Source organism: Rhodofomes roseus, assembly GCF_022264815.1.
Source record: "Rhodofomes roseus strain CIRM-BRFM 1785 chromosome Unknown C8Q71scaffold_44, whole genome shotgun sequence".
Lineage (NCBI taxonomy): Eukaryota > Fungi > Basidiomycota > Agaricomycetes > Polyporales > Fomitopsidaceae > Rhodofomes > Rhodofomes roseus.
The window spans coordinates 25,580-52,572 of record NW_025953000.1 but is presented as its reverse complement, the minus strand read 5'-3'; the positions used below and the strand labels follow the sequence as shown (position 1 = coordinate 52,572).

The following is a 26,993-nucleotide window of genomic DNA, read 5'->3' as shown; positions in this document are numbered from 1 at the left end:
GGACAGTCCTCCTGTCATTGTAGACTATCATCCTGGTGATGGCGGAAAGGATGAAGAGGCTAAGGCTGCCAATGACACAGATGACAATGAAGGCACCACTGAAGGGCCATGTCCATTTGTTGTCCATGGGCTGGTGGGTGAGCAATTATCCAAGATGAGTACCAATGCCCTTCGTGCATATGCACTACAGTATTTCAAAAATAAAAAGAACATGGCGCTAGGTATTGGACAGTCAGACCAGCCACAGTCTTGGTTTTCCAACCCGCAATTGTATCTGCAGATGTTCCCATGGCTGTTTCCATATGGACTTGGTGGTCCTGGCAATGCCCGTGGATATGCAAAGGTATCTGAGGCAGAGAGGAAACATCAGTTGCTGATGTATCATGACAAGCGGTTTCAGTTTGAGCAATACTTTCCACTAGTTGCCTTCAATCATGAACAGATCAAAAACAGTACAGCAGGAGGATTTCTTCTTGCAGAGCAACAGAAATTTCCAGACATTGCCAAACGGATACTGTCCATTGATGAAAGTGTGCTTGCACACCTGACAGATAAGCTAAAGGACGGTCATCATTACAAGCCAGAGACACAGGCTGAGAAAGACTGCTACCAGCTCATACAGGACATTGACCATGTTGCACATAAAGTTCAGGGTTCATTGACCAACAGAAAATACATGAGAAATGAGATATGGGCTCTTACTTCATATCTTGGAGCACCCTCATGGTTCATTACATTTGCACCAGCAGATGTAAAACATCCGCTTTGCCTGTATTTTGCTGACACAAATGAGACATACAAGCCAGAACTAGTACTGGATAGTGACACCCGTACAAGGTTAATTGCTTCAAACCCAGTTGCTGGTGCACGCTTCTTCCATGTTGTAGTGGAGCTATTCATCAAGCATGTCTTAGGAGTGGGAGCTGCTCATCCTGGGCTATATGGTGAAACTGCAGCATGCTATGGCACTGTGGAACAGCAAGGACGCATGACACTTCATCTTCATCTCATGTTATGGATTGTGAATTCACTCACACCACAAGAAATCAGAGACCGTATCATGGATCCCAACTCTGATTTTCAACAAAAAATGGTTGAATATCTTGAGGGTACACACCAAGCTGAGTTTGTGAGCTCAACTATGGCCAATGTTGAGGAGGATATCAAAACTTCACAAGAATCCAAGGACTATCAGGATCCTCCTACATTGACTCTGCCGCTACCACCACCATCTGTCAAGCATGAAGCAGATTGTGCTGGCTGCACATGCTATTCAGACAGCAATTGGTGGGCTCAATTCAGACAGACAGTGAATGATATCCTGTACAAATCCAACAGACATCAGTGCTCTGCAGGTGCAGGTGGCTGCAAGTTGGATCAGAAAACAGGTAAATTGCTCAAGGTCTGCAAGAGACGATTCCCTCGTCCTGTGAGGCCGTGTACCATACTTGACCCTAACAGTGGAGCATTGCTCATGAAACAGGGAGAAGCCCGGCTAAATAGCTTCACCCCAGCACTGACATATATCTTGCGATGCAATAGTGATGTGACCAGTCTGCTCTCAGGGACTGCCATCAAAGCTATCACAGCCTATGTCACAGACTACATCACCAAAATACCACTGAAGACCCACACAATGTTCTCTGCAGTAAAGACTGTGTTTACACGCAACACAGAACTCCTCACGGAGGATGGCACAGACAGGAAAATTCGGGCCCGTAAGCTTATTACAAGAATATTCTGGTCAATGCACTGTCTGCAAGTGCAGAAACTGGAGCACCTATGGCCTGTATGTATTTACTCAACCATCCTGATCATTATACTAGCCACATATTCAAACCATTTTACTGGTGCAGCTACAAGTATGAAGTGATGAAAGCCTGGACTGAGGAAGACATATGGCATAATCTTGACCAGAACCCTGTCAAGGTGGTCATTGGAAAGAGCAAGGACAGTTTTGTTGGCATATCCCAGCAGATTGATTACATCCACAGGCCTACAAAATATGACCATGTTAGCCTATATGACTGGATCCGACTGGCTGAAAAACAGACCATGGGTCGTGCAAAAAAGCAAGCAACACAAAAGCTCAGAGGTGTCAATGAAAAGATCACCCATTTGACACAAAATGTGAAAGCTGAACAGGTCAGGGACATCAAGCCTTTGCCCAGACAGCGAGGTGGTGGACCCACCACACAATATGAGACTGATAGTGACGATGAAATGTTGCTTACCAAGGATACTGCACTTCAGGCAGAAGAGGATGAAAAGAAGTATGCTGCTGAACAGTTCCATGAGCCTAGTTGTAAGAGTTCGGCCTATCTGGGAGGCCTTGTTCAGGGGTGTGAACGGGCTTCACGGCTCTATAGGCCAGGGGCGACCTTGGTGCACTGCTGCCAGTGCTGATGGGTGAGTCCTAGACGGGGCGAGGAGCCAGTTGAGGGTCGTTCCTAGACGGGCGAGGAGCCTAGTCGAGTGTCGTCAGCGTGGCGAGGAGCCGGCTGTTGTCGTCAGCAAGGCGAGGAGCCGGCTGTAGTCGTACGCTGGCGAGGAGCCTGCGAGGAGAGCCCACGGCGAGGAGCCCAGGGCAACGAGCTGGCGAGGAGCCGCCCGGTTTAGGAGACAGCGAGGAGCCGTGCTCCTCAGCGCGGCGAGGAGCTCGCACTGTTTGTCAGAGTGCGAGGAGCACTCTCGACTAGAGACAGGACTCCACACTCGGACGGTGCGGTGATTCGCACGCGTACGAGGTGGCAGTAGAAGGTTAAGATCAGTTGCTTCCCAAAAAGGAAGGCAGATGGCTAAGTACATGCATGATCTAATCTTATCTACACTAGATGGTTCATAATCTATAGTACTGGACAGGCATAGTGATGCCTATCCGTCACAGAGCCCCCCATTATGAAGCATATAGTGTGGATGTGGGGTGTAGAGTAGACATGAGCATGAGAAAAGAGGAGAAAACATATGGAAAAAAGAAGAAAAAGCGAAGTTTTGAAAAAGGTCCCAATTCGCGCACTCTTGCGCTTCTCCAAAACCACACTGCGCACTGAGCTCACCAGCTTGTACCTCGTTCATCCACTCGCACAACCCGCTGAGCTCCAGTCCGAGTCCAGCTAAGCTTCTGGCTTGGACTCCGTCCTGCACAGAGACTGAGCTGTCCTGCTGGTACCGTGTCCTCCCACTCGTACAGCATCCCGAGCTCCAGTCCCATGGCTAAGCCTTCAGCTTGGATTCCATCCTAAGCTGTCCTCCTCGCAGGGAGTGGCCGTCCTGCCCGGGCTAGGGTCGGCTGGCCCTTCTAGCCTACATCCTAGGTGCCTGTCCTCCCCTACCCCCTACTGCCCCCCAATCTCAAGTCGGAACGATCCGTGGGGAGTTTCGGCTCGAGATTCCAACGAGAAGAGGTGGGCGTAAGGATAAAGGAGGCGTGGTAGAGGGTGGGTGGGTTGTCGAAACCTGGGGTTTCCGCATGAAACTGCCCCAGAACTGGGCGAGTGTTTCGCGTTGCGGGGCGAGCGCGGATGCGGAGCTGCAGGACGCGAGATCAGGCGGCGGCGACGGACGCGCGGAAGGCGGGGAGACGCTGTCGCACGAAGGCAGACCAAGCGGTGGCGAGGGCGCAGAAGAGCGCATCGGAAGGAGCGTGTCTGGCGATGGAGACGACACATGCAGCGGCAAGGGCGAACGTGCGGAGCCGGGAAAGTGGGTACCAGCAAGGGCCACGTCTTCCAACGACACCGGTGGACACGTCAATGACGATGGCACAGAGTCGTGCGAGTCGAGTGCATCGAGTGCGAGTGGACGCGCGGTGAGCACGGTCGAGGGTGAAGCGGCACGAGCAGGCACGCTCTCGTGTTGCGCAAACTCGTAGGCTCGGCGATAGGCTTGTGCCTCATCTCTGTGTTGCGCGGCGGCTCGAAGGTGCTGTTCGTGATGCGCGCGCACTACTGCTCGCGCGTGAGACCGCGGCGAAACAGCGCGTGCGGGCTGTTCCTCACGTAGCGCATCAACGAGGGCTTGCCCTTCGCGTGTCGCGCCGCCAAACTGTTGCCCGTTTTCCTGTTGAGCGCGGGCGCCGCAGTCTTTGTTCGTCACCTCGGCAACGGCCAATTGGCTACGAGGAGTGCGGAGTACCAATCGCACATCCTCGTAGATGGTTTGACAACGCACCGGAGCGGAAGTGCGCGACGAGGGGCTGACGGGACGCGAGAGAGGACGCGCAGGACGCGCGGGCTGCGTGCGTAGAGGCTCGTCGGAAGGAGGATTGTCGAGCGAGGGCAAGGGCGCAGCGACACGCGCGCCGTTCGAGAGCGAAAGCGGGGGCGAGTGGTCGTTGAACGCGGGCGGAGCGAGAGCGGTGGGCAGAGCCGCAAAGCGCACGATTGACGACGTGTGCGGGCGCGCGGGAGACAGCCGGCGGGTGCGTTCGAAGGGAGACGGCGGATCACGTTCGCGGGGCGCAGGCGGATCGGTCGAGAGCGCAAACGGACGAGCGGAGACGGGCAAGGGCGAGGGCACGTAGCATGAGGGCGGTGGAGAGGACGGGGGATGAGGGGCAGTCGTACTCACCGGAGTCATCCTGACTTTCCTCTCCTCTCTGTCAATCTCCCCGCTCCTCCCATCGCGGTGGTCTGTCCGCGCACTCGTCGGTGCATCCCTAGGGTGCCTGGCCGTGCGCGTCGATGCGTCCTGCGAGGTGTCCTTGTAGGCGCGAGATGCGCGGTTTGTTTGCGCGGCGAGCGAGCCCTCCTCCGCGCTTGCTGTTGCACGCGACGAGTTAGCCGGTACGTCTAGTTCGCGGACGTGGTGCGCTTCGGTCATCCGTGTCGGGTGAGGGACCTCCAGTCGGGGCGCTAGCGTACGCGTCGACGCGTCGGGCACGCTGTCGCGCGGGGCGCGCGAATGTTCGCCCTCCAGCCTTGAGCTGGTGACGGCGGGACGGCTGCCGGTACCGAGCGTGCGATCTCGCCCGGCTCGGTACGCATCTTGCGGGCTGTTTGTGGGGGCGAAGCCGTGGGCGGTCGAGTTCTGGTCGAGCGAGGGCGAAGCGAGCGCGGCAGGCACAGCCGCGAAGCGCACGAGCGAGGGCGGGAGCGAGCGCAAGCGCGCGGGCGACGGCAGACGGCGGGCGCGTTCCAAGAAAGACGGCGCGACGCGTTCGCGAACCGCAGGCACATCGGTCGAGAGCGCGTGGGTCGGGAGTGAGGATGAGCGTGCGGAGGACAGGGTGAGCGCGGCGGGCGGCAGCGTCGAGGAAGGAGCGAGCGCGGCGGGCACAGCCGTTAAACGCACGCGCGCGGGCGGGTGCGAGCGCGCGCATTCGGAAGGAGACGGTGCGTCGCATTCGCGGGGCGCTGACGCTTCGAACTTGTCGTCGCGCAGAGGGCGCGGTGGCTCGACCTTAGGCCTTGAACCGGAGGCGGCGGGGCAGCTGCTTGTACCGAGCGCGCGGCAACTTCGCGCAGCTCGGTACTTATCTTGAGGGCTGTCCGCCGGGGTGGTTCCGTGGGCGGTCGAGTGGTTGTCGAGCAAGGGCGAAGCGAACGCGGCGGGCACAGCCGCGAAGCGCACGAGCGAGGACGAGTGCGAGCGCGAGCGCGCAGGAGACGGCAGACGGCGGGCGCGTTCCAAGGAAGACGGCGCGACGCGCTCGCGGATCGCAGGCACGCCGGTCGAGAGCTGGAGCGAAAGCGGGGGCGGGGCGAGGGCGGCGGGCACAGCCGCGAAACGTGCGCGCGAGGGCGAGTGCGAGCACGCGGGAGACGGCGGATGTGAGCGCGCAGGAGTCGATGCGTGCGTGCGTGCGGGAGACGGCGCGTGCGAGCGAGTGGGAGAGGGCGACCGACGGGCGAAGGGAGAGGGTGTGCCGTAGGGCGCGGACGCGACAGGAGAGGGCGCGAGCGCACGACGCACGCGCAGGGTAGAAGGTGGAGCGAGCTCGGCGCGCAGAGCCGCGGCGAGCACGAGCGAAGGCGAGGGCGAGGGCGGCGGAGAGGACGGTGGAGGGTGAAGTGTTGAGGAACTCACCGGGGTCCACTCCTCTCTACCCGTGTCTATGCTCGCTCCTGCGCCGGGGCTCGTCCACGCGATCGTCGGTGCGTCCTGCGAGACGGTCTTGCAGGCGCAGGACGCGCGGCTCGTGAGCGCGGCGCGCGGATCCTCGGCTGCGTTAGCTCTTGCGCGCGTCGAGGCGGCCGGTGCGTCGGGCTTGCGGGTGCACTGGGCCTCGGCCGTACGCGTCGTGCGTGGGCCGTTCCGCCGGGGTGTTAGCGTCCGCGTCGACGTGTTGGGCTCGCCGTTGCGCAGCGCGCGTGGTTGCTCGCAGGAGCGCTGCGTGTCGATCGACCTCGTCGAGTGAGGGGCCTCCGGTCGCGGTGCTAGCGCGCACGTCGACGCGTCGGCTTCGCCATGGCGCAAGGCGCGCGGTCGTTCGACTTCCGGCCTGGTGCTGGAGGTGGCGGTGCAGCTACCTGTACCGAGCGTGCGGCTTCGCACAGCTCTGTACTTGTCTTGAGGGCCGTCTGCGAGGGTGGTGCCTTGAGCGTTCGGGTGGTCGGCCGGGCACGAGAGGGGTGGAGGTCGAGGGAAGTCGAGCGCGAAGGGCCGCGCGTTCAGCGCGCTCCGGCGCTTGCGCGCTGGTTCCGTTCCCACGGACCTCCAGACGCACGGAACGGGCACTGGAGAGGCTCGCGAGTCGCGGGGAGTGGCGGAAAGGGGTGGAGGGTAGCCTCGAGGCGCGATCGTCGAGGAGAAGGTGCGGGCGCTGTACTCGCGCGCGCTGTTCGACGGGAATGCGCGCTCGAGTTCCCGGAATGGTGACAGGGCATCCCACTGGGACCTGGGAAGCCACGTCGACAAAGGCATTATAATGGACCAGATAGGATAGGAAGTGAATGGCAATGATTAGACAGGAATAGAATGATGAGCTGGCCGTAATAGAGCAGGGAAGTGGACCGTTCCCCTGAGTGTCCACCAATGTAAGAGTTCGGCCTATCTGGGAGGCCTTGTTCAGGGGTGTGAACGGGCTTCACGGCTCTATAGGCCAGGGGCGACCTTGGTGCACTGCTGCCAGTGCTGATGGGTGAGTCCTAGACGGGGCGAGGAGCCAGTTGAGGGTCATTCCTAGACGGGCGAGGAGCCTAGTCGAGTGTCGTCAGCGTGGCGAGGAGCCGGCTGTTGTCGTCAGCAAGGCGAGGAGCCGGCTGTAGTCGTACGCTGGCGAGGAGCCTGCGAGGAGAGCCCACGGCGAGGAGCCCAGGGCAATGAGCTGGCGAGGAGCCGCCCGGTTTAGGAGACAGCGAGGAGCCGTGCTCCTCAGCGCGGCGAGGAGCTCGCACTGTTTGTCAGAGTGCGAGGAGCACTCTCGACTAGAGACAGGACTCCACACTCGGACGGTGCGGTGATTCGCACGCGTACGAGGTGGCAGTAGAAGGTTAAGATCAGTTGCTTCCCAAAAAGGAAGGCAGATGGCTAAGTACATGCATGATCTAATCTTATCTACACTAGATGGTTCATAATCTATAGTACTGGACAGGCATAGTGATGCCTATCCGTCACACTAGTCGATTTCTTCCAACCCATCCGCAGTATGAGACACGCATGGCAGTCATGCAGCCTGAGCATTGTGCAAGGGTCCCTAACTTTGTAGGTGGCAGTCTTCCAAGGAAAGACAAAGGAAACAGGGAAGAGTATTGTCTTGTTATGCTTATGTTGTTCAAGCCATGGAGGACAGGTACAGACCTGAAGCAATCTGGGCAATCTTGGGATGATGCATTTGCTGCACACCAGTTCACTTCCCGTCAGATGGATCTCATGAGAGGAACAGGCACCCTCCAGTGATTAATAATAACTCACACATCCTACAGCGCCTGACTATGTGGACTCTGTCAAAGCAGTGGACTATGACTACATGTCAGCCAAATTTAAAGCTTCAGACAAGAAAAATCAGGACATCATTGATCATACAGTAAACAACTTCCAGCTTAATACCGAGCAAGAACGGGCATTCCGCATTGTTGCTAATCATGCCACCCAGCCACAGGGAGAAACATTGAAGATGTACTTGGGTGGCATGGCTGGAACAGGCAACTCCCAAGTCATCAAGGCATTGATTACATTCTTCCATTCCCGTAATGAGGGATACAGATTTATATGCATGGTACCAACAGGTTCTGCTGCCTCACTTATATCAGGATCAACCTATCACTCCATGTTAGGTTTCTCAAAGTATGGGGATGCAAACTCAGGTACTCTGCGCAATGTGCGTGACAGGCTGAAGAATGTGGACTACATGTTCATAGATGAGATATCCATGGTGGACTGCAATCATTTATATGATATCTCAGCTTGTCTGTGCCACATTTTCCATAATGATGGAGAGCCCTTTGGAGGCAACATGATCTTTGCTGGTGATTTTGCCCAGCTTGAGCCACCAGGTTCAGGATTCTCATTGTTCTCAGCCAAGGTCAGCAGTCTCAGGCACTCTGCATCTAGTTGGAGGCAGCAAGAGGCATCTCTAGGCAAAGCCAATGGCATCAAGTAACAACAGTGGTCATACTCCGACAGAACATGCGACAAAAATCACAGACCTTGGAGAATGCCAAATTCAGGAAACCGCTAGAGAATCTGCGCTACAAGGCATACTGATCTCAATTTTCTGCGGGGCCGTATAGCTGGCCGTGGAAAAGGCAAGCCCAAGCTGAATGATCCCAACTTCCGGAATGTGTCCATGATTCTATCATACAACTCACACAGAGACCGCATCAATGAGCGTGGTGTGACACGATTTGCCAAGGATACAGGACAGACACTGGAGACATTCTATTCACTTGATCACTATGGCAGTCCAGACGAGGGTACTAGGCACAATAAATCCAAGAAGAATGCAGAGGTGAAGCACAATGTTGACACGATTCATCCTCATCTGCAGGAACAGCTCTGGATTCTGCCACACAAGGACACTAATAACCATCCAGGAAAGTTGTGACTGTGTATAGGACTACCTGTCATGATCAAGGCAAATGAAGCCACAGAATGCAATGTAACAAATGGTGCAGAAGCCATTGTTGTTGGCTGGTCATCTAAGCCACTAACTGGTGATAAGAGAATGCTTGAGGTTGTATTTGTAAAGCTCACAGCTGCGCCAACACCTGTGAAGTTGGATGGCCTTCCAGAAAATGTAGTGCCCATTGCTGCACAGTCTATGAAGATACCTTGTCTGATGCCCAATGACCGCACATTAACAATCCATAGGACACAGGTAGCATTGATACCCAATTTTGCCATGACAGATTTCAGCTCTCAGGGACACACACGGCCCTATAATGTGGTTGATTTGCAGAACTGCAAGAACCACCAGTCAGTGTACACCTGCCTTTCCCGTGGATCCACATACCAAGGGACCATTATTGTACAGGGTTTTGACAACTCCAAGTTCATGGGTGGTGTAACTGGCTGGCTAAGACAGGAATTCAGAGAGCTTGAGCTGCTGGATGAGATAACAAAGCTTAAGTATGATGGGACATTAAGTCCAAGTGTTGAGGGTGTGACCCGTGTGGCTCTCATTCATTCATACCGCACCATGAAAGGTGCCAAGTATATGCCAAATACCATGCATAGTGCATTGAAATGGTCAGAGAAGCAGCCATTTGATGTTGAGAAACCATATAAGGAGTCTCAGTGGGAAATGGTGAAGTGAGCCAATAGGGACAAACAGCCCCAGTTGCAAAAAGACCCAGACAGCCTTGCAGAGTCAAGTGCCAATACAGATCCCACCAATCTCACAAAACATGATCTCCAGACAGCCACGTATGTCCCTGCAAAGGGAACTACTCAGCTTGCTACTGTGAGCAATGATATTGGTTCAAGAAATAAAAGGAAGCACACTGCAAAGGATAAGAGCTTGCAAAGAGAAGTCAAGCGCACACGTACATCCAGTATGAACATGGCTGGTCAAGAGGAGCCTGTATGTTTCACTTGGAATAATGAGACATACAGCTGTGCATTTGATACCCTATTTGGCATATTGCACAACCTATACAGGGAGCAAAATATGATATGGGAACCAGACATCAAGAGCCAAAATGCAATATTAACCAGGTTCACAAAGTTGTTGGCAAAGGTCAGAAACAATGAGCTGGAATTGGACTCTGTGAGGGACAGCATGCATATAATGCTACATGCACAGGACCCAGGGTCATTCCCAATTATAGCCCCAGCTGGATCTGACCTGTATGCACTCTGCAAAGTTGTTATTGCAAGCCAAGCCCCAACCTATCATGAATCTGACTGTTGTTCATCATGTCATGTTGTTGAACATGAAATCACAGCCTGTACCAAGCTCTGGGCACTGGATGCAACACTATGGAATTCTAGAATAGCACGTGGCCATCCATCAGAGACCCGGACTATGGCCCAATGGATTAAGGCAGCCTTGAAACATAGGTTGCCTGACAGATGCAGAGTCTGCAATGCAACTATGATCCATGAATGTACAGTTCTGCGAGCACCCATTTTCATTGCATTCAATGTATACCAAGCAGACAATACAAAACTCAGTAAGCAGCTCACATTGCCCACTTTACAAGGCCAAGTGGATTACCGTCTGGTGGGAGTAATTTATTTTGGAGGATTTCATTTCACCTGCCGCATTATCTCAACAGATGGCAAAATATGGTTCAATGATGGAAGAGAGACAGGTAAAAAATGTACAAATGAGGGACAATTAAAAGCAACAGCAACAGGTGTGTTGCGTACACTGGGAAATAGGAATATGACAGTAGCACTATATGTCAGGACATGATGGAACATCTCTCAAAAGTGCAGTAGCATTGTTCATATTACTGAAGTATATTACTCACTTATTTGTTCCCTCAAATAAGATCATCCAAACTGCAGTCATTGTCTATTATGTAGTCCATGAATTATACAAATAAAGCAATTTGGTCCTCAGATACCCATCTCACCACTCTCCCCCATGCTGCCCATCTCAACCTCTGAGTCAAAGACAGTATCTTCATCATGACTGCAAATGCTGGTACATGTTTTCCATTAGCAATGATCTTTGCAAGTTGGGCATCCACCCCCATGTTTAGAATGCAATGTCCTTGTTGCCATGAGGGGTGGAGAAATGATAAGAACGTACCAGCTCATGGACTTGAAGCAACTGATGACTGATTCCCAGACGTACATCCAGGTACGCGCAGGTTGTGGAACAACCGGCTCCATGAAGCAGGAGCGGGGAAGGTATATGATACAGGGGTTGAAGTTGGCACGGTTGTTGGTGTCCACCTGATAGGCGAGGTCGAGACACCAGCCTTGGAAGGCCAGCACATCGCGCCGTGCAGAGTGTATTGGTCGCGTGAGGTGGACTGGACCATAGATGTCCATGACGACCCATCCATACGGCCGGAGGACTGATGAGGCAAATTTGACGTGTACAATGTCAAGGATGAGGACTTGGGTGTGGGGATACAACCGCGTGTCGCATGTTTCATATCCAAGTTGCGCCAGCACAAGATACTCAATAGGGACCTCAGAGAAGAAGTCAGGGTTAAGGATCGTGTGGTCGTGGTTATGGAAGATTCCAGTGATGTGAGGTCAGTGGCCAGGAGGAACGTACGGGGTGGGAACATAAGACACAGCAGACGATTCTGAGCTCATTGTGGTAGCGTGTGAGGTATTGGGGTGTGATGGTGGGTGTTGACCTGAATCCCCAGGTATATGTGATGTGCCATGTGTGACAGTGTGTGAGTGCATTTTGATTAGCATTGAAGGGAAACTTCTGCAAATCTTACACCCATTCATCAATTCCGCTTGATTCCGATCTTGAATCTGATTCTTCAGATTCACTTGCGCTTTCTTGTGAGTCCCAGTGTAGTGATTTTGAACAGCCTAGACTCCGGCCTTGGATAGTACAATTGCAATAGTGATAAAGAGTATGAATGAGGAAGGAGTACCTATTAATGCATAGAAGGGGACAAGCACCATGAATTCATCAAGACGCGGATCGGTGATCAAATCTGCCGACCCAGCCAGACTGCAAACATGTTCCATTGTTCTTGGACTTCAAGTTCCTCAATTCACACGGCACTTAAGACTTACGGCCTGCGAAGCTTCGTGAAGCTAAGGCCCTAGCTGTCATCCCAAGATGTGTTAGCGGCTCTGCAGACAGATGCAGGGCCTATCACTGTATATTTATACTCATGCATGCCCCAACCGCAACCTGTCCCTCACAACCTTACTCTGTGCCGCAACTCAGCCCTACCTATCCCGCCTCTTATACCACGCACCATGCCCTATATTGTCCTAGCACCAAAGCTGACCATGACTACGCAACCGATCATCCACTTTGTCAAACCATTTGAGGAAGTTGTGTCCCGGGAGATGCCAATCGGGATGGTTGGGCTAGAGATCTGGACAAATTGTCAGCGTGATGCAATCACCTACATCAAAGACTATGGACAAGCCGACAATACATTTCACCGGACCATGTAGGCTTAGGTGAATTCTCAGCTGGTTCCCAAAATGACTTAGCACGATCTAGAACATTCTACAAAGAATGGATCCACATCCTGCCCAATGGAGTGGAGTTCACGTGGGTGCACTACGACTGATGCGCCAACCGCAAGATGCGTGTGAGCATCCAACTCAACCTTGTGACGACCATGGTCACCTGGCAATTGGTGGTGGTCACTCCGTGGGGAAGGTCGGAGTTCCAGTACAAACAGTATTTCAGTTACAGTACCAGCAGAGGGGGGTACAACTGGCAGTTGGACAATGGCTCATTCTAGACTGTACCAATAGACGCTGACTGCCAGAATGATCGGTATTGATACACGTGTTCCAACGGAAGCATTCAGCGCATGTAAAAGAAGCACATCACTATTTAAAAACCCCCACCACTGCTATCCAAACATCCCTAACTTTGACGTCCACGATGCAGTGGTGCCCAGTCCGCAGCCGCCGCCTGTTCCTCCCAGCCTTTGACTCGGTCAGGCCGGCAATTCCTCTACCTTGCGATGATGGCACCCGCTCTTGCTCGATCTCCCTGATGCCACAGGGACCACAAGTTGCCCTCGATTGGGCTCTGAGTGTGCATCAAAAGTGGAAGAAGGTTGATGGCAGAGTCGCAAACACTGCACATATCTGCAAAACCTAGTAAAGATCTATTACCCATAGCACCCTTAGCTGCTGACACATTCAAGCAGTGGTCTGTGCAAGACCTGGGTGGTCCGCCTCCCAAATGGCGCGTACGAGTACATGTCTGCGTACGCGAACTACTTCGGTCAAGTGTGGACTGATTATTTCTACTATTGGCCATACAACTATCCCAAGGATTCAAGTCTCCTTGGATGGGACGACAACTTGTGGGAGCAGGGTGTGGACATGATGCTGGCCACACACGAAGCATGCTTGCGGATGGAGGAGCGTTCGGGAATGTATTGAGCATATCCCAGTCGTCACAATCATAGAATTTTCGCCGTCCTACGCTATCGTACCCCCCCTTTCGTCGCAAATATTACATTCCCTCACCCCAATATTATTGTAACATCATGCACACAACCTATATTTGTCAGCCAGAACAACTATCAACCCAACACGCACAAAGAATATGAATGAGGAATGAGTACTTATCAATGTATAGAAGGGGACAAGCACCATAAATGGATCCCCGACTCCTCCCAAAGGAGGAGGGCTTTCTCAAGATGAAACATCAAGAAGCCGTAGCATGCCGCCATACACGTGGGAGAACTGTCCATAACAGGAGCAACTCTTACCATAATGAGGTGCAGTCCTGGCACCAAGCACACGTGCTTTCCACATATAGCAGGTAGTTCCACTCCATCCCGGCTCCATTGGCTGGATCTCAATGCAATGTCTCTGCAAGTATATATAAAAGTGTGTTATGAAGTTGCATCTCCAGTTTCTTGTCAACAAAGGATTGGGTGTGGTTTAACATAGACTAAGACAGTTCAGGTCAAAGTGGATGCTGTTGGAACATATGGCCAAGCGTGTGCCCAAATACCAATGCACTGACGCACCACATCACGGTGCGATGCTATTGTACCTGCCATTCCCCTTAATGTACCTTCCCCATCATTTACGGACTCATATATTACTCGCAATCCTTGTGTATTTACCCTTGCGTGTTTGCCTCCCCGCCCCGAGGACAAGACAAACCACTCCAGTACCTATTGATTCCCGCTGCTTACTCGTTACGCCCGCTTGTTCCCACGCCCCGCCACCGCTTACTTCAACAGATGCTGCCTTAGAGGCCCCGAGATGCCCAGGCGGCAAAGCCGCCATGGGTGCGAGGGCCTCCAGGGGCCTCCGAGTGAGTCTCACTAGTAAGTAGGTGTTGAAGTGAGGTCGCATCACATGAGAACAAGCGAGAAGATTGGTGGGAACACAATAGAATCAAAGTGGTTTGTCTCATCCTCGGAGCGGGGAGGCAAACACACGAAGAGTAAATACAGGCAGTCACAGACCTATATACGAGGTATCATCGATGGGGCAGGTACATTAAGGGGAAGCGGCGGGTACAGTAACATTGCGCTGTATTGCGACACGTCGGCACGTCGGCATTCCGGCACGCGCTTGGCCGTATGTTCCAACAGTAGGCATTGACAATATTGAATGACAGTGATGCCGGCTCAGTACCACAATATTTTAGGAGGTGCATAGTGATATTGTTCTAATAGACTATTTCCTAGTACTAAGTACTTATTGTTAGAACCTTATGCAGTCTGAATTTCCCAAGAGGAGTTGGGGATCCGTGCTTGCACCGCTACAGATAGATTAAAGCCTAAAAATAGGAGTTCAAAATTAGACGCTGGGGAAGTAAGGCCGCGCGTTCAGTAAATTTTCTCTCACTCCAAACCACAACCCGCTCATCATCAGTTCAGCCGTACTATTCGAGTATGGATCCCTCTATTGGCACTGAGCAGTATCCGGACGTCATAGTTGAACGGGTACGCCAAGTGGAAGCAGGTTTTGTCCATCCCTTGGGCATTCACACTCTGCGCTCTCAAGCCGCTCTCGATGCCCAGCGCCTTGCCGCTGCCACTGAACCCAATGTGCCTTGGTCACACACCTAGTGAGTTTAGATATCATTAATCATTCCGACTCATTCACATAATATGATTGCCACAACAGTTCTACCTACTACGAACACATAGTCACCTATGCTGGAGGGGTAGAATTCTCATGCTGTTGCGTCAACCGTGACGGACACCGCCTCTTGTGCAGCGTACAGTTTAATATGTCGCGTGCATGCCGACTGGTGCAGCTGGAAATAATTGCAGGAAATGGGCAGCGGTCATACTACGAAGATGAATTCCCCATTCCCAATGTAGCACCAATTGAATTCCCCGAGTATGCGTAGATCACAATAGGTGCAAGAATGTCATCTGATGAATCAGTGGTGATATACCAGCAGTCAGTAAGCTCAACAAGACACTCAATAAGCAACTTTCCAATGAAAGAGTGGCCCAAACAGTGGGTGCTAATACAACATACCCCAATCTCACACAATATACTGTGAAGCAACTCATTCTGTCATACTGTGTTAATCAATACTGACAGTATCTAGTATCATCAATACAGCAACCCCCAGCAAACACTGTGATAGCTTGTTAGTGTCCCTACCCGGTGAACTACAGCAGAAAACAATGTGAACTGACACCGAAGGGATTGTACTGCCAGTAATGGCCCTCTCCCCAGCAAGTGTAAATGAGTCAAGGACATGTACTATACACTTCTACAACACTCCTTGATTTTCTATATACTTCCATGTAGCTCCATTGGCCATGTCCTCAGTAATGGCATAAAAGGCCATTCCCAAGCACAGTCAAGGACATCTAGATATCTTCAATCCACCATCTACTCTTCACCGAAACACACCCTGTGTGCCACTCAAAGTCTTACTTTGCCCCGAGTGCTAAGTTAGCCATACTAGCCACTCAACCACTCTCGCCGAGTTCTTACCGACGCGCTCTAAGACCTGCGACAGTGAAACCTTACTTAGTACAGTCCTTGCACTACTAGTAAGGTTTAAGTAACCCATTGACTGACTTCACAAGTTGGGTTCAGTAAGAGAAGGTGCTTAGTCATCATCTCATCTTGTAAACTTGTTACCAACATCAATAGATCTCTGTATCAACTAGTTCCATACTAGCACGTCTCAGCGGCATTACTATAATTGTAGTGGTTAGCCTAACCAGCAACTCACTTGACACTAAAGCAAGCCTTATAGCCATTAGCTGGCTGAGGATTAATTGCCTTAGTGAGCCCCTCTTGAAGCACGGCCTTGCACTGCTACATTAGGGTTTTGTAACTGGCCATTGTCACTGTGCAGTCAAAGCTAGCTGTTCAGACTTCCATTCAAATTCTGTTGTGTGACTTCAAAACCGAAAAAGCCCATTCCTTCAGAATCAACCTCTGGATACTAATCCTCTGTATTCAGACTTCATCCTCTACTCCAAAAAGCTCTAAGCCTCGGCAATAATCCCCATTCATTGCCAACTCAAATCCATTCTTAGCTTACTCTTCCCAGTTGAAGAGCAGTACTGCATACTTGTATAGCAGCACTGACTAAAGTCCCACCCTCTTTTGTATTCGTTGTGGATCTGGTATCCTCATTACAGCTCAACTTTGTGCCATCTTGGTAATTGCATTGCCGAAGATTACCGAGGATTTTACCGTTTGTTACCGCTTTGTATAGGCAATACAAATCTCTATTACCGAGGTTACTATTCCTATTGACTCGGCAATAAACTCGGTAACTAGCTGTCTATAAACAAAAACAGAACCATAACAATGGCGTCTGTGGTGCGTACACTAACAATCTGTACTGGGATTGCGAGGCTTCGGAGCCACCGGAAGGGAGCGGTGGCGGGGGATCAGTGTAAACTGTCAAGGCTGTAGCTCCGGCGGCGGTGGGCATGGCCGGGCGCAGAGGCAAGGAGGGGCCTGAGGGTCTAGGGGCCACAGAGGGAACCGGAGGGGCACTCGCGAGCGGGGGACCAGACGGTGCAACCAGGCGAGACGTGCTAGGACAAGCACAAGGCGAGAATCAAGATGAATGGAGTTCCGGGTGCCCCCCGGGAGGGCTCGACATCGTCGACGCCCTGCGCAGACCTTCTCGTGGTCCCGGGGGGTAAGTAGTCCTCTAGGACGAAACGAACATGCGCTATAAAAGACTCTACGAGCCTAACGGTCGAAGTCTTTGGGACCATCTTGCTGCCCGAAAGGCCAAGACCCAGCCCCGAAAGGGATCGGAGGAAACTCCTTGTGCCAAAAGGCCTCTTCTTGCTATGCTCACCCTCGAGCAACAAATAGCTACGGAACGCCTACGAACGCTCACGTACGCGCTCACTCCCCACACATGCATACCCCTCCCCCACCCCACGCCGTACATATCTCACCCTACCTGTCACCGCCTCGTGGTGACTCCTCACTTTGCTTCCCTCCACAAGCTCCCAGAGTCCCCACAAAGCGAGCGCGAGTGGCTCGCCCTCCCTCCCACCTCCTTCCCTCCCCCGCAGCATGCGGCCCTACGGTGACGGCGCCTATTTAGAGTTTCAGCCACCCGTACATAAACTGTAAATACCCGGCACCACCCGTGTCTGACATAACTTTCCATATGCGGTCATCATCCATAATCGTACAATCATGCAGCCACACACACAGCTAACCCGCTTCGCCAGAGCCTAATACACGCCTGCCCCGGTGCCATACCTTGCAAATCACCCTCGGCGGTTTTGGCTCACCCAACACGAAAGAAGAGAAGCCCACTTAGGGTCCACGCCATGGAAGAAAGACAAAGGAGGCCGGAAGTCTCCGAGCTTGTCGCTACTTTCCATATAGAGACCACTATCTGTAAATGGACAACAACGCAAACACACACACTGTGAATCCATCCCCCAGGAAAGAAACACAAGATGTGGCCGTCCCACCCCATATAATGCCTAGCCTCCGCCTAACTTCCAATGGCTTAATGCTTGACATAAGACTCCCTCACTACGAGGCGCGCACACCTAACGTAATGATAGAAAAAAGCGCTTGCCCGTTAGTATATACGTCCGACAGGTTCGCGACCACCCACCCTCCTTATCGCACACCCCGTACTCCTCTGGAAGCCACACTGTAATGGCCCCTAGAAGGAGCAAGAAACAATTTCAGAAATGCAACGCCAAACTTCCCAAAAAACGCACCAGTCGAGCGAAACCTCCTCCACCGCCCACCCCCGTCACCCTCCCCCCACTGCCGACGCTCTACACCCCGCCCGAGGGCCTGCCTATCATCCCCGTTAAAGTCCTCCCATACCCAACGATCAGAGGCAAACACGGACCTACCTGGATCGCGGACGAGAGGCCGACGGTGCAGCTCCAAAAAGGAAGCCGCATCACGATCTTCACAGACGCCCAAACGTCAGGCACAGGGCGCCTATCGGTGATCACAGATCTTCGTCGACACTGGGTCACTTTCTCGATTGTCGGTGCGCCACAGCCGTGCAACCTACGCGTCCCTATCCCGTGGGCAATCCTCGACAGTCTCGAGAGCTTCACCCATCAGGAGCACTATTTCAACCTCCCAAACGACCCCTCCCCACACCGCTCCTTCGCCAACATCCCCGCCTTCCGCAACTTGAACGAGAATCCCTATGAGTTCGAAGTGGATGAAGACGACGTTCCCACCCTCGCTAGAAGAATAGCGAATATTGCGAACAATTATTGGAGAGATATCGAGCGGGAGGGTCAGAGGGCAAGCCTGGGCCGCTAGACACCGTATGTAACAGCCTCCCACACCTGTCAAGATAAGGCCAAGAATCGAAGCTTCTGTATGTCATGATGCGCCACGTATCAGCGCCCTCCGACTGAGATGGACGGCCTCTCGCGCTGTCACGTCCGAATCGAGCACGGTACGTCCCCTATACGCCCACTCAACGCCAGATCACCATCTCCTCAGACACATGCCGAGGCACGGCCGATCCCAGCGCTTAGTGCCCCCGACCCATCCTCCCTCATGCAAACACACAAAGATGAGCTGCAGAGGGCCACTGCGCCTTTGAACAAGGGCAAACTGCGAGAGAACAAGAGACACCTGATAGGCCACTGCCGTCTTGCGCAACACCCGAGAGGAGCTAATGGATTGTAACTGTCTCTCCCGCGCCTACAGCATAACCTCCGCAGGAACACAGCGATGCAATCGTCCCGTAAGGCGTAGCCTTACCGACCCGCTAGGCTACGACGACCCTGAACGCTCCCGCAAGGTGTCAACCCTCCCCGCCGAAATAAAAAGGAATAAGCGCGTAATTTCTCCTCCTTCTCTCCTCTCTCTGCTGCTGCCTCCCTCTTGCTGCCATCCTCGAAATGCACCCCAGTGCCTTCCAACGTAAACCAACGCCGCGGTCCTTCGCGACGGTCCCTTCGACCCCAGTGCAATCCCCAGGTTTGCACCAGCCTACGCTGCCCGCCCCCGGGTCGACGTCTCCGCAGGCACAAAACCGCGCCCAAGCCGCCTCCCCGGGCGCTGAAGGAGCTCATACCCGGCCAGACAGCCCTGGCGTGGCCTCTTTTGCAGACGTCCTCGCTGGTCGTCGTCGCAGCGCCTTGCCGCACGCCATTTATGGTATGCCCTGCACGCCGAGACTGACACCGTCCCCGCGCACCGATGACGTCCCCTCTTTAGACCTCGGTCCCAGTGCCACCGAGGACGTCAGCCCTCCCATCCTAACTCGCCCCGGCGGTCTCTACGACGTTACCCACCCGGCCACGGCCCCAGTGACAGCTCTTCCCTGTTATGGTTCTGTTTTTGTTTATAGAAAGCTAGTTACCGAGTTTATTGCCGAGTCAATAGGAATAGTAACCTCGGTGATAGAGATTTGTATTGCCTATACAAAGCGGTAACAAACGGTAAAATCCTCGGTAATCTTCGGCAATGCAATTACCGAGACGGCGCAAAGTTGAGCTGTAATGAGGATACCAGATCCACAACAAATACAAAAGAGGGTGGGACTTTAGTCAGTGCTGCTATACAAGTATGCAGTACTGCTCTTCAACTGGGAAGAGTAAGCTATGAATGGATTTGAGTCGGCAATGAATGGGGATTATTGCCGAGGTTTAGAGCTTTTCAGAATAGAGGATGAAGTCTGAATACAGAGGATTAGTATCCAGAGGTTGATTCCGAAGGAATGGGCTTTTTTGGTTTTGAAGTCACACAACAGAAGTTGAATGGAAGTCTGTACAGCTAGCTTTGACTGCACAGTGACGATGGCAAGTTACAAAACCCTAATGTAGCAGCGCGAGGCCGTGCTTCAAGAGGGACTCACTAAGGCAATTAATCCTCAACCAGCTAATGGCTATAAGGCTTGCTTTAGTGTCAAGTGAGTTGCTGGTTAGGCTAACCACTTTAATTATAGTAATGCCACTGAGACGTGCTAGTATGGAACTAGTTGATACAGAGATCTATTGATGTTGGTAACAAGTTTACAGAAGTAGATGATGACTAAGCACCTTCTCTTACTGAACTCAACTTGTGAAGTCAGTCAATGGGTTACTTAAACCTTACTAGTAGCGCGAGGACTGTACTAAGTAAGGTTTCACTGTCGCAGGTCTTAGAGCGCGTCGGTAAGAACTCGGCGAGAGTGGTTGAGTGGCTAGTATGGCTAACTTAGCACTCGGGACAAAGTAAGACTTTGAGTGGCACACAGGGTGTGTTTCGGTGAAGAGTAGATGGTGAATTGGATGATTGATGATCTTGACCGTGCTCGGGAATGCCCTTTTATGCCATTACCGAGGACACAGCCAATGGAGCTACATGGAAGTATATAGAAAATCAAGGAGTGTCGTAGAAGTGTATAGTACATGTCCTTGACTCATTTACACCGCTCCAGAGGCCATTCTAGGAGAACAATAGGATCATAGCCTTACACTTCATTGTTTCCAACAAGGCAAGCTATGTTACCGAGTCATCCTAGTACAGCCACAGTACAGCCACTGTTTCAGGACTGTGATTCCCGAGGCATTACCGAGGCATGCAAGAGTCCGCATTTTCGGTGTACAGCCTAAGGATAGCACAGCCATTCAACATAGCTTCAGGAATGGCTCGGTAATTGTTGCACAGCCATTCCTTTCTATGCCGATACAAAACCATTATAACTCGGTAATTGATCGGTAATAACCATCATTTACCGAGCATACAATAGCTCTTGTATCAGTACTGAAAGCATCTGGTCATAATAAGTAAGAACACACACTAGAAACTCAGTAATAGTCCGTTTAGTAGATACAGTAACAAGCGCTTCTAAAGCATTAAAACGTCGGTAATCAATACCTCGGTAATAAAACAATGAAAGCGCTACATTGATGTCCATTGAGAGGAATAAAGGAAAGATAAGGAGAGTAAGATAAGCACATAACAAACCTTCACTGATGCAGCCACTCGGTAAGTAAACACTTCTAACGAGTTTCTGTGCACTCTGAGGCTATCAAGCCTCTATCCCTAACATTCCCTCTGTCGAGGCCGGCTGGATCGAAGTCAAACGTGGTGGCCGCAAGAGGAACGTGACCCGCGCTGCGATCCCCTGTTTGAGTCCCGGATCCCCTCGCCGCCCCTACACACCATCCCCCGCGGCTCGGCCGCAGAACAGTGGCGTGAAGGCCACTAGCGACAGCAGGAAGAGGCGCCGCACCTCCCGTGAGGCGGTGGACGACGGCGGGGAGTCTTCCCAGCCGCAGCCTCAGGCCCGCCTCCAGCTCTCTCCTGGCCCGGCTTTCGCGAGGACCGTGTTGCCCGACCCTGAGACACACGCTGACTCCTCCGAGGAGCACCAGGCGCCGACAACGGGCCCCGCGCTCCCCTCCCACCTTCACCCTTCGGCAGCCTGGGATGCAGAGCAGGCCGCGCCCCAGGAAGAAAATAACTCTTGGAACGACCCTACCTACCACACGGACCTCCTCTGGGATCACAGCGTTGGCCACCACATCAGACGTACATCGGAGAATGGTAGCTTCTCAGCCTCCTCTGTCGACGAGATGATTCGAAACCTCGCCTCCCTGCCTAACCCGAACTCCTTCTTTGACCCTCCCGCCATTGTGATGGCGCGCATGACTGGGAACCCTACCCACGTCCATGCGTCGGCTGGGCACAGCAGGTACGGTGAGCATCCGCCCCCGTCTGCTAGGCCTGCAATGCCCACCCCTCCCCCGGCTATTCCTGCGGAATCGAGCGCTTTCGCGGCCCCGTGGAACAATAACTCCGCGCCGCTCCACTTCGAGCAACACGTCACAAACTCTGTCCACTCGTCGATGCGACAGACGGGCCCCGAGATCCACGTAGACATCACTGCAAACATCCAGTCCCCGGTAAGCCAGGGCCGCCTTACTAGTGATGAGGTTCTAACGGCTTCTGCATATCGGCAGTCGCCGCGTCACCCATTGGCAGGTTATCCGGGGGTTCACGGCCTGGCTGGAACGAGCGGCAGGCGCGATGACCCAATAACATCACAGCAAGCGGGTCGTACAAGCGAACATGCTCCCTCGCAAGCCTCAGTCCTATCCTATGTCCAAGTCCAACGCGACGCCCAGCCTCAGACCACCCCAATTGACGTCGACGCGATGACCGTTGATGACAGCGCTATCCCTGAACCCGCCGCGCAGGTCCCACAGGACTATTGCTACGACGACCCCTTCTCAACCGTCCCTCCCATGCATGCCCCTATGCATGTTCCTATGCACGCTCCACCGTTGCACGCTCCCCCTAGGCCCGCTCCTATGCCCGCTCCCATGCCTGCTCCCCCAATGCCTGCTCCCCCGAGGCCCGCCCCGATGCCCGGCCCAATGCCCGGCCAGATGCCCACCCCTCCGAGACATGCCCCTCCGATGCCCGCTCCACCGATGCCTGCGCCCCCGGCGGCGAACCAACGCAGGGCCCCTGTCGACCACGCCATTTTCAACGAGCAGCTCATGAACGAGGGGCCGCAGGTAGCCAGTGGCATCGACTGGCTGAACGCCGACATCACGCGAGCGCCGCCGGAGAACTGGCAGCCGATCCAATTCCTCTCCCTGAAGGACGTCCTAAAGGGACAAGACAAGCAGCAGGCAAAGCGCTGGGTCGAGAAAGCCAAGCAGGGCAAGTGCCTTCTCATCCATATCGCATGATGCGGCGGTTGCGACGACAACTCCAAATCGTGGCAATGCAACGAGCTTATGAAGGAACTTGTCTTAGTCCTCTTTGGCGTCGGCCGCCGTCAGCTCCTCCCGCCCCAGCAGGAAGCTGGTGCGCCGACGGGCTCCAACATTGCGCCCTTCTACACACTCGCGACCGACCTGTCTGACGAGCAGATCGCCACGATGCTGGGCTGGGGCTGGGTGTCAACAAAGTGGCTATCGATAAACTTCGTACGCTTCCCCACGCCGCTTCCTACCTACGTCGCGACATGGGAAAGCTCGACCGCCTTCGTCTCCTCCGCCCCCCAGGACGTCGAAGACATGTTGGCGGCGGGCTTCACCCGCGAACCCCTCCTCTCGACCACCGCGCGCATCATTTGTCGAGACAAGGCATCCGGAGCTGCTGGGAAGTGGGGCGACACAACCATGGCCGATGCCTTCAACACAATCATTAACTCGGTCAAGGTGCGCGTCCTTCCCCGCCGCATCGGCCCACTGAATACCCCCGCCCCGCTGTATGCAATGTATTGCAACCCGCCCACCACGAACGAGAAAGATTGGGAGGAATTCCGAGACGCCATTCAGGCCCACTCTTTTGGGGTAGATGGGGGCCGCTCGCCCAACATCTTCTACGGCGACGCCTGCAAGATCTGCCACTCGGCCGACCACAGCGTCGGGCTGTGCTATCTTGACAGCGTCGATGGCTGGAACGGCCCCCGCCGCAACAACTACTCGAACCAGCCCGCCGCCTCCAGCTCGCGCGGCGGCAGAAACGGAGGGCGAGGCGGGAACCACCAACAGCGTGGCGGCGGAAACCGACAACGCGGTGGAGGGAACCCGCAGCGCGGCCGGGGACGTGGAGGCAACGGACACGGCCGCGGAAATAGGTACCCAGCCGCCGGTGATAACCTCGACCATAACACCACATCTGCCATGCTGCGTGCAGCGGGTGGTGGATGGCCCCACCACAGGTAAACTATTTTTCGTCCCCTGCCATCGCACTTTCCCCTTCGCACGATGTTTATGTGCGGACATGTTTGAACTGCTATGCATCACTCTTTGGTCCCTGCTGTTGTCTCGTACATCCACCTCTAATGTCAAATGACAACTTTGTTACCAACTGGACCAAATGGCTCAGACGTTATGCTCATCGAAAAGAGCGCCCCAAACGAGCCTCAGTCGATCGTCGGGAAAGCCATCCTGAGTGAACAGTAGCAAGATTGTACCTCTCGTTGTCACCCCGAAATGACTCTCACCTTACTAACTGGCAGGCACCGAAACACGACCGGCCCACATATACTGACCGTCTGCGGGACAGGAAAGCTGTCGTATCGGTGCCTGCCTTTTCCCCTAGCAAGGGCACTCCTAAACTTGCCCGGCCTTAGTATGGCGAAGTGCACCACCGCATGGTGCGTCTGGTAGCACATGTTCCCTGATGCAGCCCAGGAGCGGCTCACGGCACCTGCAATTGTTGTGGCGGGTGCGCAGATCATCAACGGCTCTAATACCAAACGAAGACCCCAACACGGTAGATTTACTGGCACACGGTTCACTCCCCCAGCTGCAGCGAGCCCCGCCTCCGCCTCCTACCCGGGAGCGGAGCGTAGACCTGCAGATGGGACCTGGTGGTAGGACGACCACCCCAGGCTCTCTATCCAAGCCTGAGGGCGGCCGGGTGTATGAACATGAAGCTGCCCCTGAGGCGCACGAGCTCCCTGAAGATGCCCAAGCACAGGCAACACCGCCAGGGCAGCGTAAGAGACAGCGAGGACGGAACACGAAAGTGTCACTACTTCTGGGATCACTCAATGTGAGCGGCAGAAGGGCCCGCTCGGGCGGTCAAGGTTCCAGCAAGTGGAACGAAGTAAACCAGGTCCTCAGGGAACAGCATATAGGAGTCTTGGCGATCCAGGAGTCTCACCTGGACGAGACTATAGTGACCGAAATTCACAACCTCTACGGGAGGCGTATCCGGCTCTACAACAGCCAAGGCCCCAACGCGATGGGGGCTCTAGGGGTCGCCTTAGTTCTGAACCGCGAACTTGTCGACACGAGCGGCGTAAACATTATAGAAGTAGTACCGGGAAGGGCCCTCTTCATGTCCATGAACTGGCATGGTGGCGCAAAGCTGAGTCTGCTAAACGTGTATGCTCCCAATCATCCCAACGAAAACGGCGCTTTCTGGCGCACCCTCCTCACGAAGCTTGAGGATGGCTCTCTCCCACGACCCGATGTGGTCTTGGGTGACTTCAACTTGGTTGAAGAAGCAATTGATCGCCTGCCAACTAGAGAAGACCAATCAGGCGCGGTGAGCGACCTACAAGCCTTCCTTAGAGCAACCCGAGTCTTCGACGGTTGGCGCCTCTCAGAACCAAACACGAAAGATCACTCTTTCCCCCAGAGAGGAGGATTGTCGTGCTCGCGCCTTGACAGGATCTACATGAGTCGACCCCTCATCTCGCGATCCTTACTCTGGGAAATACGTACGACTGGAATACAGATAGATCACCGTCTTGTAGTGGCAAACCTCACCGCGGCAGATGCCCCCTTTGTGGGGAAAGGCCAATGGGCCCTCCCTCTGCAACTGCTCTCTGACACGGTCTTCCTAGAGGAAGCGGTTCAAATTGGTGAAACCAAATGGAAGGCAGCCAAGGACGCCATTGGCGAGAAGCGCACCGCGACCTCCAACCCGCAGACCCTCTTCAAGTCATTCAAAACAGAATTACGTGACGCCGCGCGTAACCGTATGAAGTCAAAGGTCCCGAAGCTGCAGGCGGCCATAGACAAGATAAAGGAAGGCATCCGCACGATCAGTGCGACCGCGAGTTTCTCGGTCGACCAAGAACAGCAGCGCGAGGTGGGTATCCTGCGAGACAGACTGCGCTCCTTGGAGAGAGCTCGACATGGCCAGGTCCAATCGTCGACCACAGCCAGGTACATCCTGAACGCAGAATGCCCCAGTAAATATTGGTCCGCCGTGAACCGCGACAAGAAACCGCGCGACCTATTCTATAGCCTTCGCGAGCCACAATCCAACCCTCCGCGCTTTGTGTCTCGATCAGACAAGATGGCCGAGCTGGCGCGAGACTACCATGAGGGCCTACAAAAGGACAGAGACCTTCCAGATGTTGGTCTGGAGGCACGTACCTTGGCAGTCGACACATCGCTGGACAATATAACAGCTCGCCTATCCAAAACGGAAGCAGATGAGCTCACGCATAGTTTCACCAAGAGAGAGATAGAGGACTCAATACGGAAGGCTGGCCCAGGCAAGGCCTCTGGTTTAGACGGCCTCCCTTACAAACTATGGCTCACCCTGGATGAACGATGGAAGGGAAGCTCCTCCAAAGCGAAACATCGTCTCGACATCCTCGATTTCTTATGCTTGCTATACAAGGACGTAAATAGACATGGAACCTGCGAATCGACCGGTTTCGCCGACGGTTGGATGTGTCCTCTGTACAAAAAGAAGGATAAGCGTGACATTGCGAACTAAAGGCCAATAACTCTTCTGAACTCTGATTACAAGGTTTACACAAGGATTCTCGCAACGAGAATTGGCCGGGTAGTACACCAGATTGTGCACCCTGGCCAGGCGGGCTTCATACCTGGCTGGCAAATATCAGATCAAACTCAAATGTGTCAAGTAATGGTGGAGTACGCTGAGGCAGTCGAGGAGAACAGGGCGATTATCGCCCTAGACCAGGAGAAGGCCTATGACAAGATCCGTCACGACTACCTCTGGAAAGTCCTGGAACGTTTCGGGTTCCCCAAGAAACTCATCGACAGACTCTGCAGCCTGTACGTGTTCGCTACAACGGT

At 53.7% G+C, this 26,993-nt stretch overlaps 11 protein-coding genes across 11 annotated transcripts; 10 read left to right on the top strand and 1 right to left on the bottom strand.

Moving 5' to 3' along the window:
- Nucleotides 1-376: 376 nt before the first annotated feature.
- Nucleotides 377-1,077, top strand: C8Q71DRAFT_799857 (uncharacterized protein; the record flags this gene model as incomplete). The annotated part of the gene is made up of 2 exons (XM_047925924.1): nt 377-970; nt 1,051-1,077. The coding sequence occupies 2 exons, from the start codon at nt 377-379 to the stop codon at nt 1,075-1,077; spliced, it is 621 nt and encodes a 206-aa protein (XP_047772557.1).
- A 208-nt stretch (nt 1,078-1,285) lies between these two features.
- On the top strand, nt 1,286-1,684 carry C8Q71DRAFT_691686 (uncharacterized protein; the record flags this gene model as incomplete). The annotated part of the gene is made up of 1 exon (XM_047919868.1): nt 1,286-1,684. A coding segment is annotated over one exon (399 nt), but the record flags the coding sequence as incomplete, so codon positions are not given.
- An 83-nt stretch (nt 1,685-1,767) lies between these two features.
- Nucleotides 1,768-2,076, top strand: C8Q71DRAFT_694202 (uncharacterized protein; the record flags this gene model as incomplete). Its single annotated transcript, XM_047919896.1, has 1 exon — nt 1,768-2,076. A coding segment is annotated over one exon (309 nt), but the record flags the coding sequence as incomplete, so codon positions are not given.
- Nucleotides 2,077-3,351: 1,275 nt separating this feature from the next.
- Nucleotides 3,352-6,864, bottom strand: C8Q71DRAFT_863577 (uncharacterized protein; the record flags this gene model as incomplete). The annotated part of the gene is made up of 1 exon (XM_047928193.1): nt 3,352-6,864. The coding sequence occupies one exon, from the start codon at nt 6,862-6,864 to the stop codon at nt 3,352-3,354; it is 3,513 nt and encodes a 1,170-aa protein (XP_047772554.1).
- Nucleotides 6,865-7,542: 678 nt separating this feature from the next.
- On the top strand, nt 7,543-7,839 carry C8Q71DRAFT_718804 (uncharacterized protein; the record flags this gene model as incomplete). The annotated part of the gene is made up of 1 exon (XM_047921254.1): nt 7,543-7,839. The coding sequence occupies one exon, from the start codon at nt 7,543-7,545 to the stop codon at nt 7,837-7,839; it is 297 nt and encodes a 98-aa protein (XP_047772553.1).
- Nucleotides 7,840-8,395: 556 nt separating this feature from the next.
- On the top strand, nt 8,396-8,986 carry C8Q71DRAFT_799856 (uncharacterized protein; the record flags this gene model as incomplete). The annotated part of the gene is made up of 3 exons (XM_047925923.1): nt 8,396-8,492; nt 8,540-8,637; nt 8,693-8,986. The coding sequence occupies 3 exons, from the start codon at nt 8,396-8,398 to the stop codon at nt 8,984-8,986; spliced, it is 489 nt and encodes a 162-aa protein (XP_047772552.1).
- On the top strand, nt 8,987-9,466 carry C8Q71DRAFT_691331 (uncharacterized protein; the record flags this gene model as incomplete). The annotated part of the gene is made up of 1 exon (XM_047919864.1): nt 8,987-9,466. A coding segment is annotated over one exon (480 nt), but the record flags the coding sequence as incomplete, so codon positions are not given.
- A 1,011-nt stretch (nt 9,467-10,477) lies between these two features.
- On the top strand, nt 10,478-10,801 carry C8Q71DRAFT_718779 (uncharacterized protein; the record flags this gene model as incomplete). The annotated part of the gene is made up of 1 exon (XM_047921251.1): nt 10,478-10,801. One exon carries the CDS (start codon nt 10,478-10,480, stop codon nt 10,799-10,801), a length of 324 nt encoding a protein of 107 aa, XP_047772550.1.
- A 7,349-nt stretch (nt 10,802-18,150) lies between these two features.
- On the top strand, nt 18,151-18,783 carry C8Q71DRAFT_863575 (uncharacterized protein; the record flags this gene model as incomplete). Its single annotated transcript, XM_047928192.1, has 1 exon — nt 18,151-18,783. The coding sequence occupies one exon, from the start codon at nt 18,151-18,153 to the stop codon at nt 18,781-18,783; it is 633 nt and encodes a 210-aa protein (XP_047772549.1).
- A 2,651-nt stretch (nt 18,784-21,434) lies between these two features.
- C8Q71DRAFT_863574 (uncharacterized protein) lies at nt 21,435-23,162 on the top strand (the record flags this gene model as incomplete). The annotated part of the gene is made up of 3 exons (XM_047928191.1): nt 21,435-21,447; nt 21,496-22,367; nt 22,425-23,162. 3 exons carry the CDS (start codon nt 21,435-21,437, stop codon nt 23,160-23,162), a joined length of 1,623 nt encoding a protein of 540 aa, XP_047772548.1.
- Nucleotides 23,163-23,210: 48 nt separating this feature from the next.
- Nucleotides 23,211-24,146, top strand: C8Q71DRAFT_863573 (uncharacterized protein; the record flags this gene model as incomplete). Its single annotated transcript, XM_047928190.1, has 1 exon — nt 23,211-24,146. The coding sequence occupies one exon, from the start codon at nt 23,211-23,213 to the stop codon at nt 24,144-24,146; it is 936 nt and encodes a 311-aa protein (XP_047772547.1).
- Between the last annotated feature and the right edge of the window lie 2,847 nt (nt 24,147-26,993).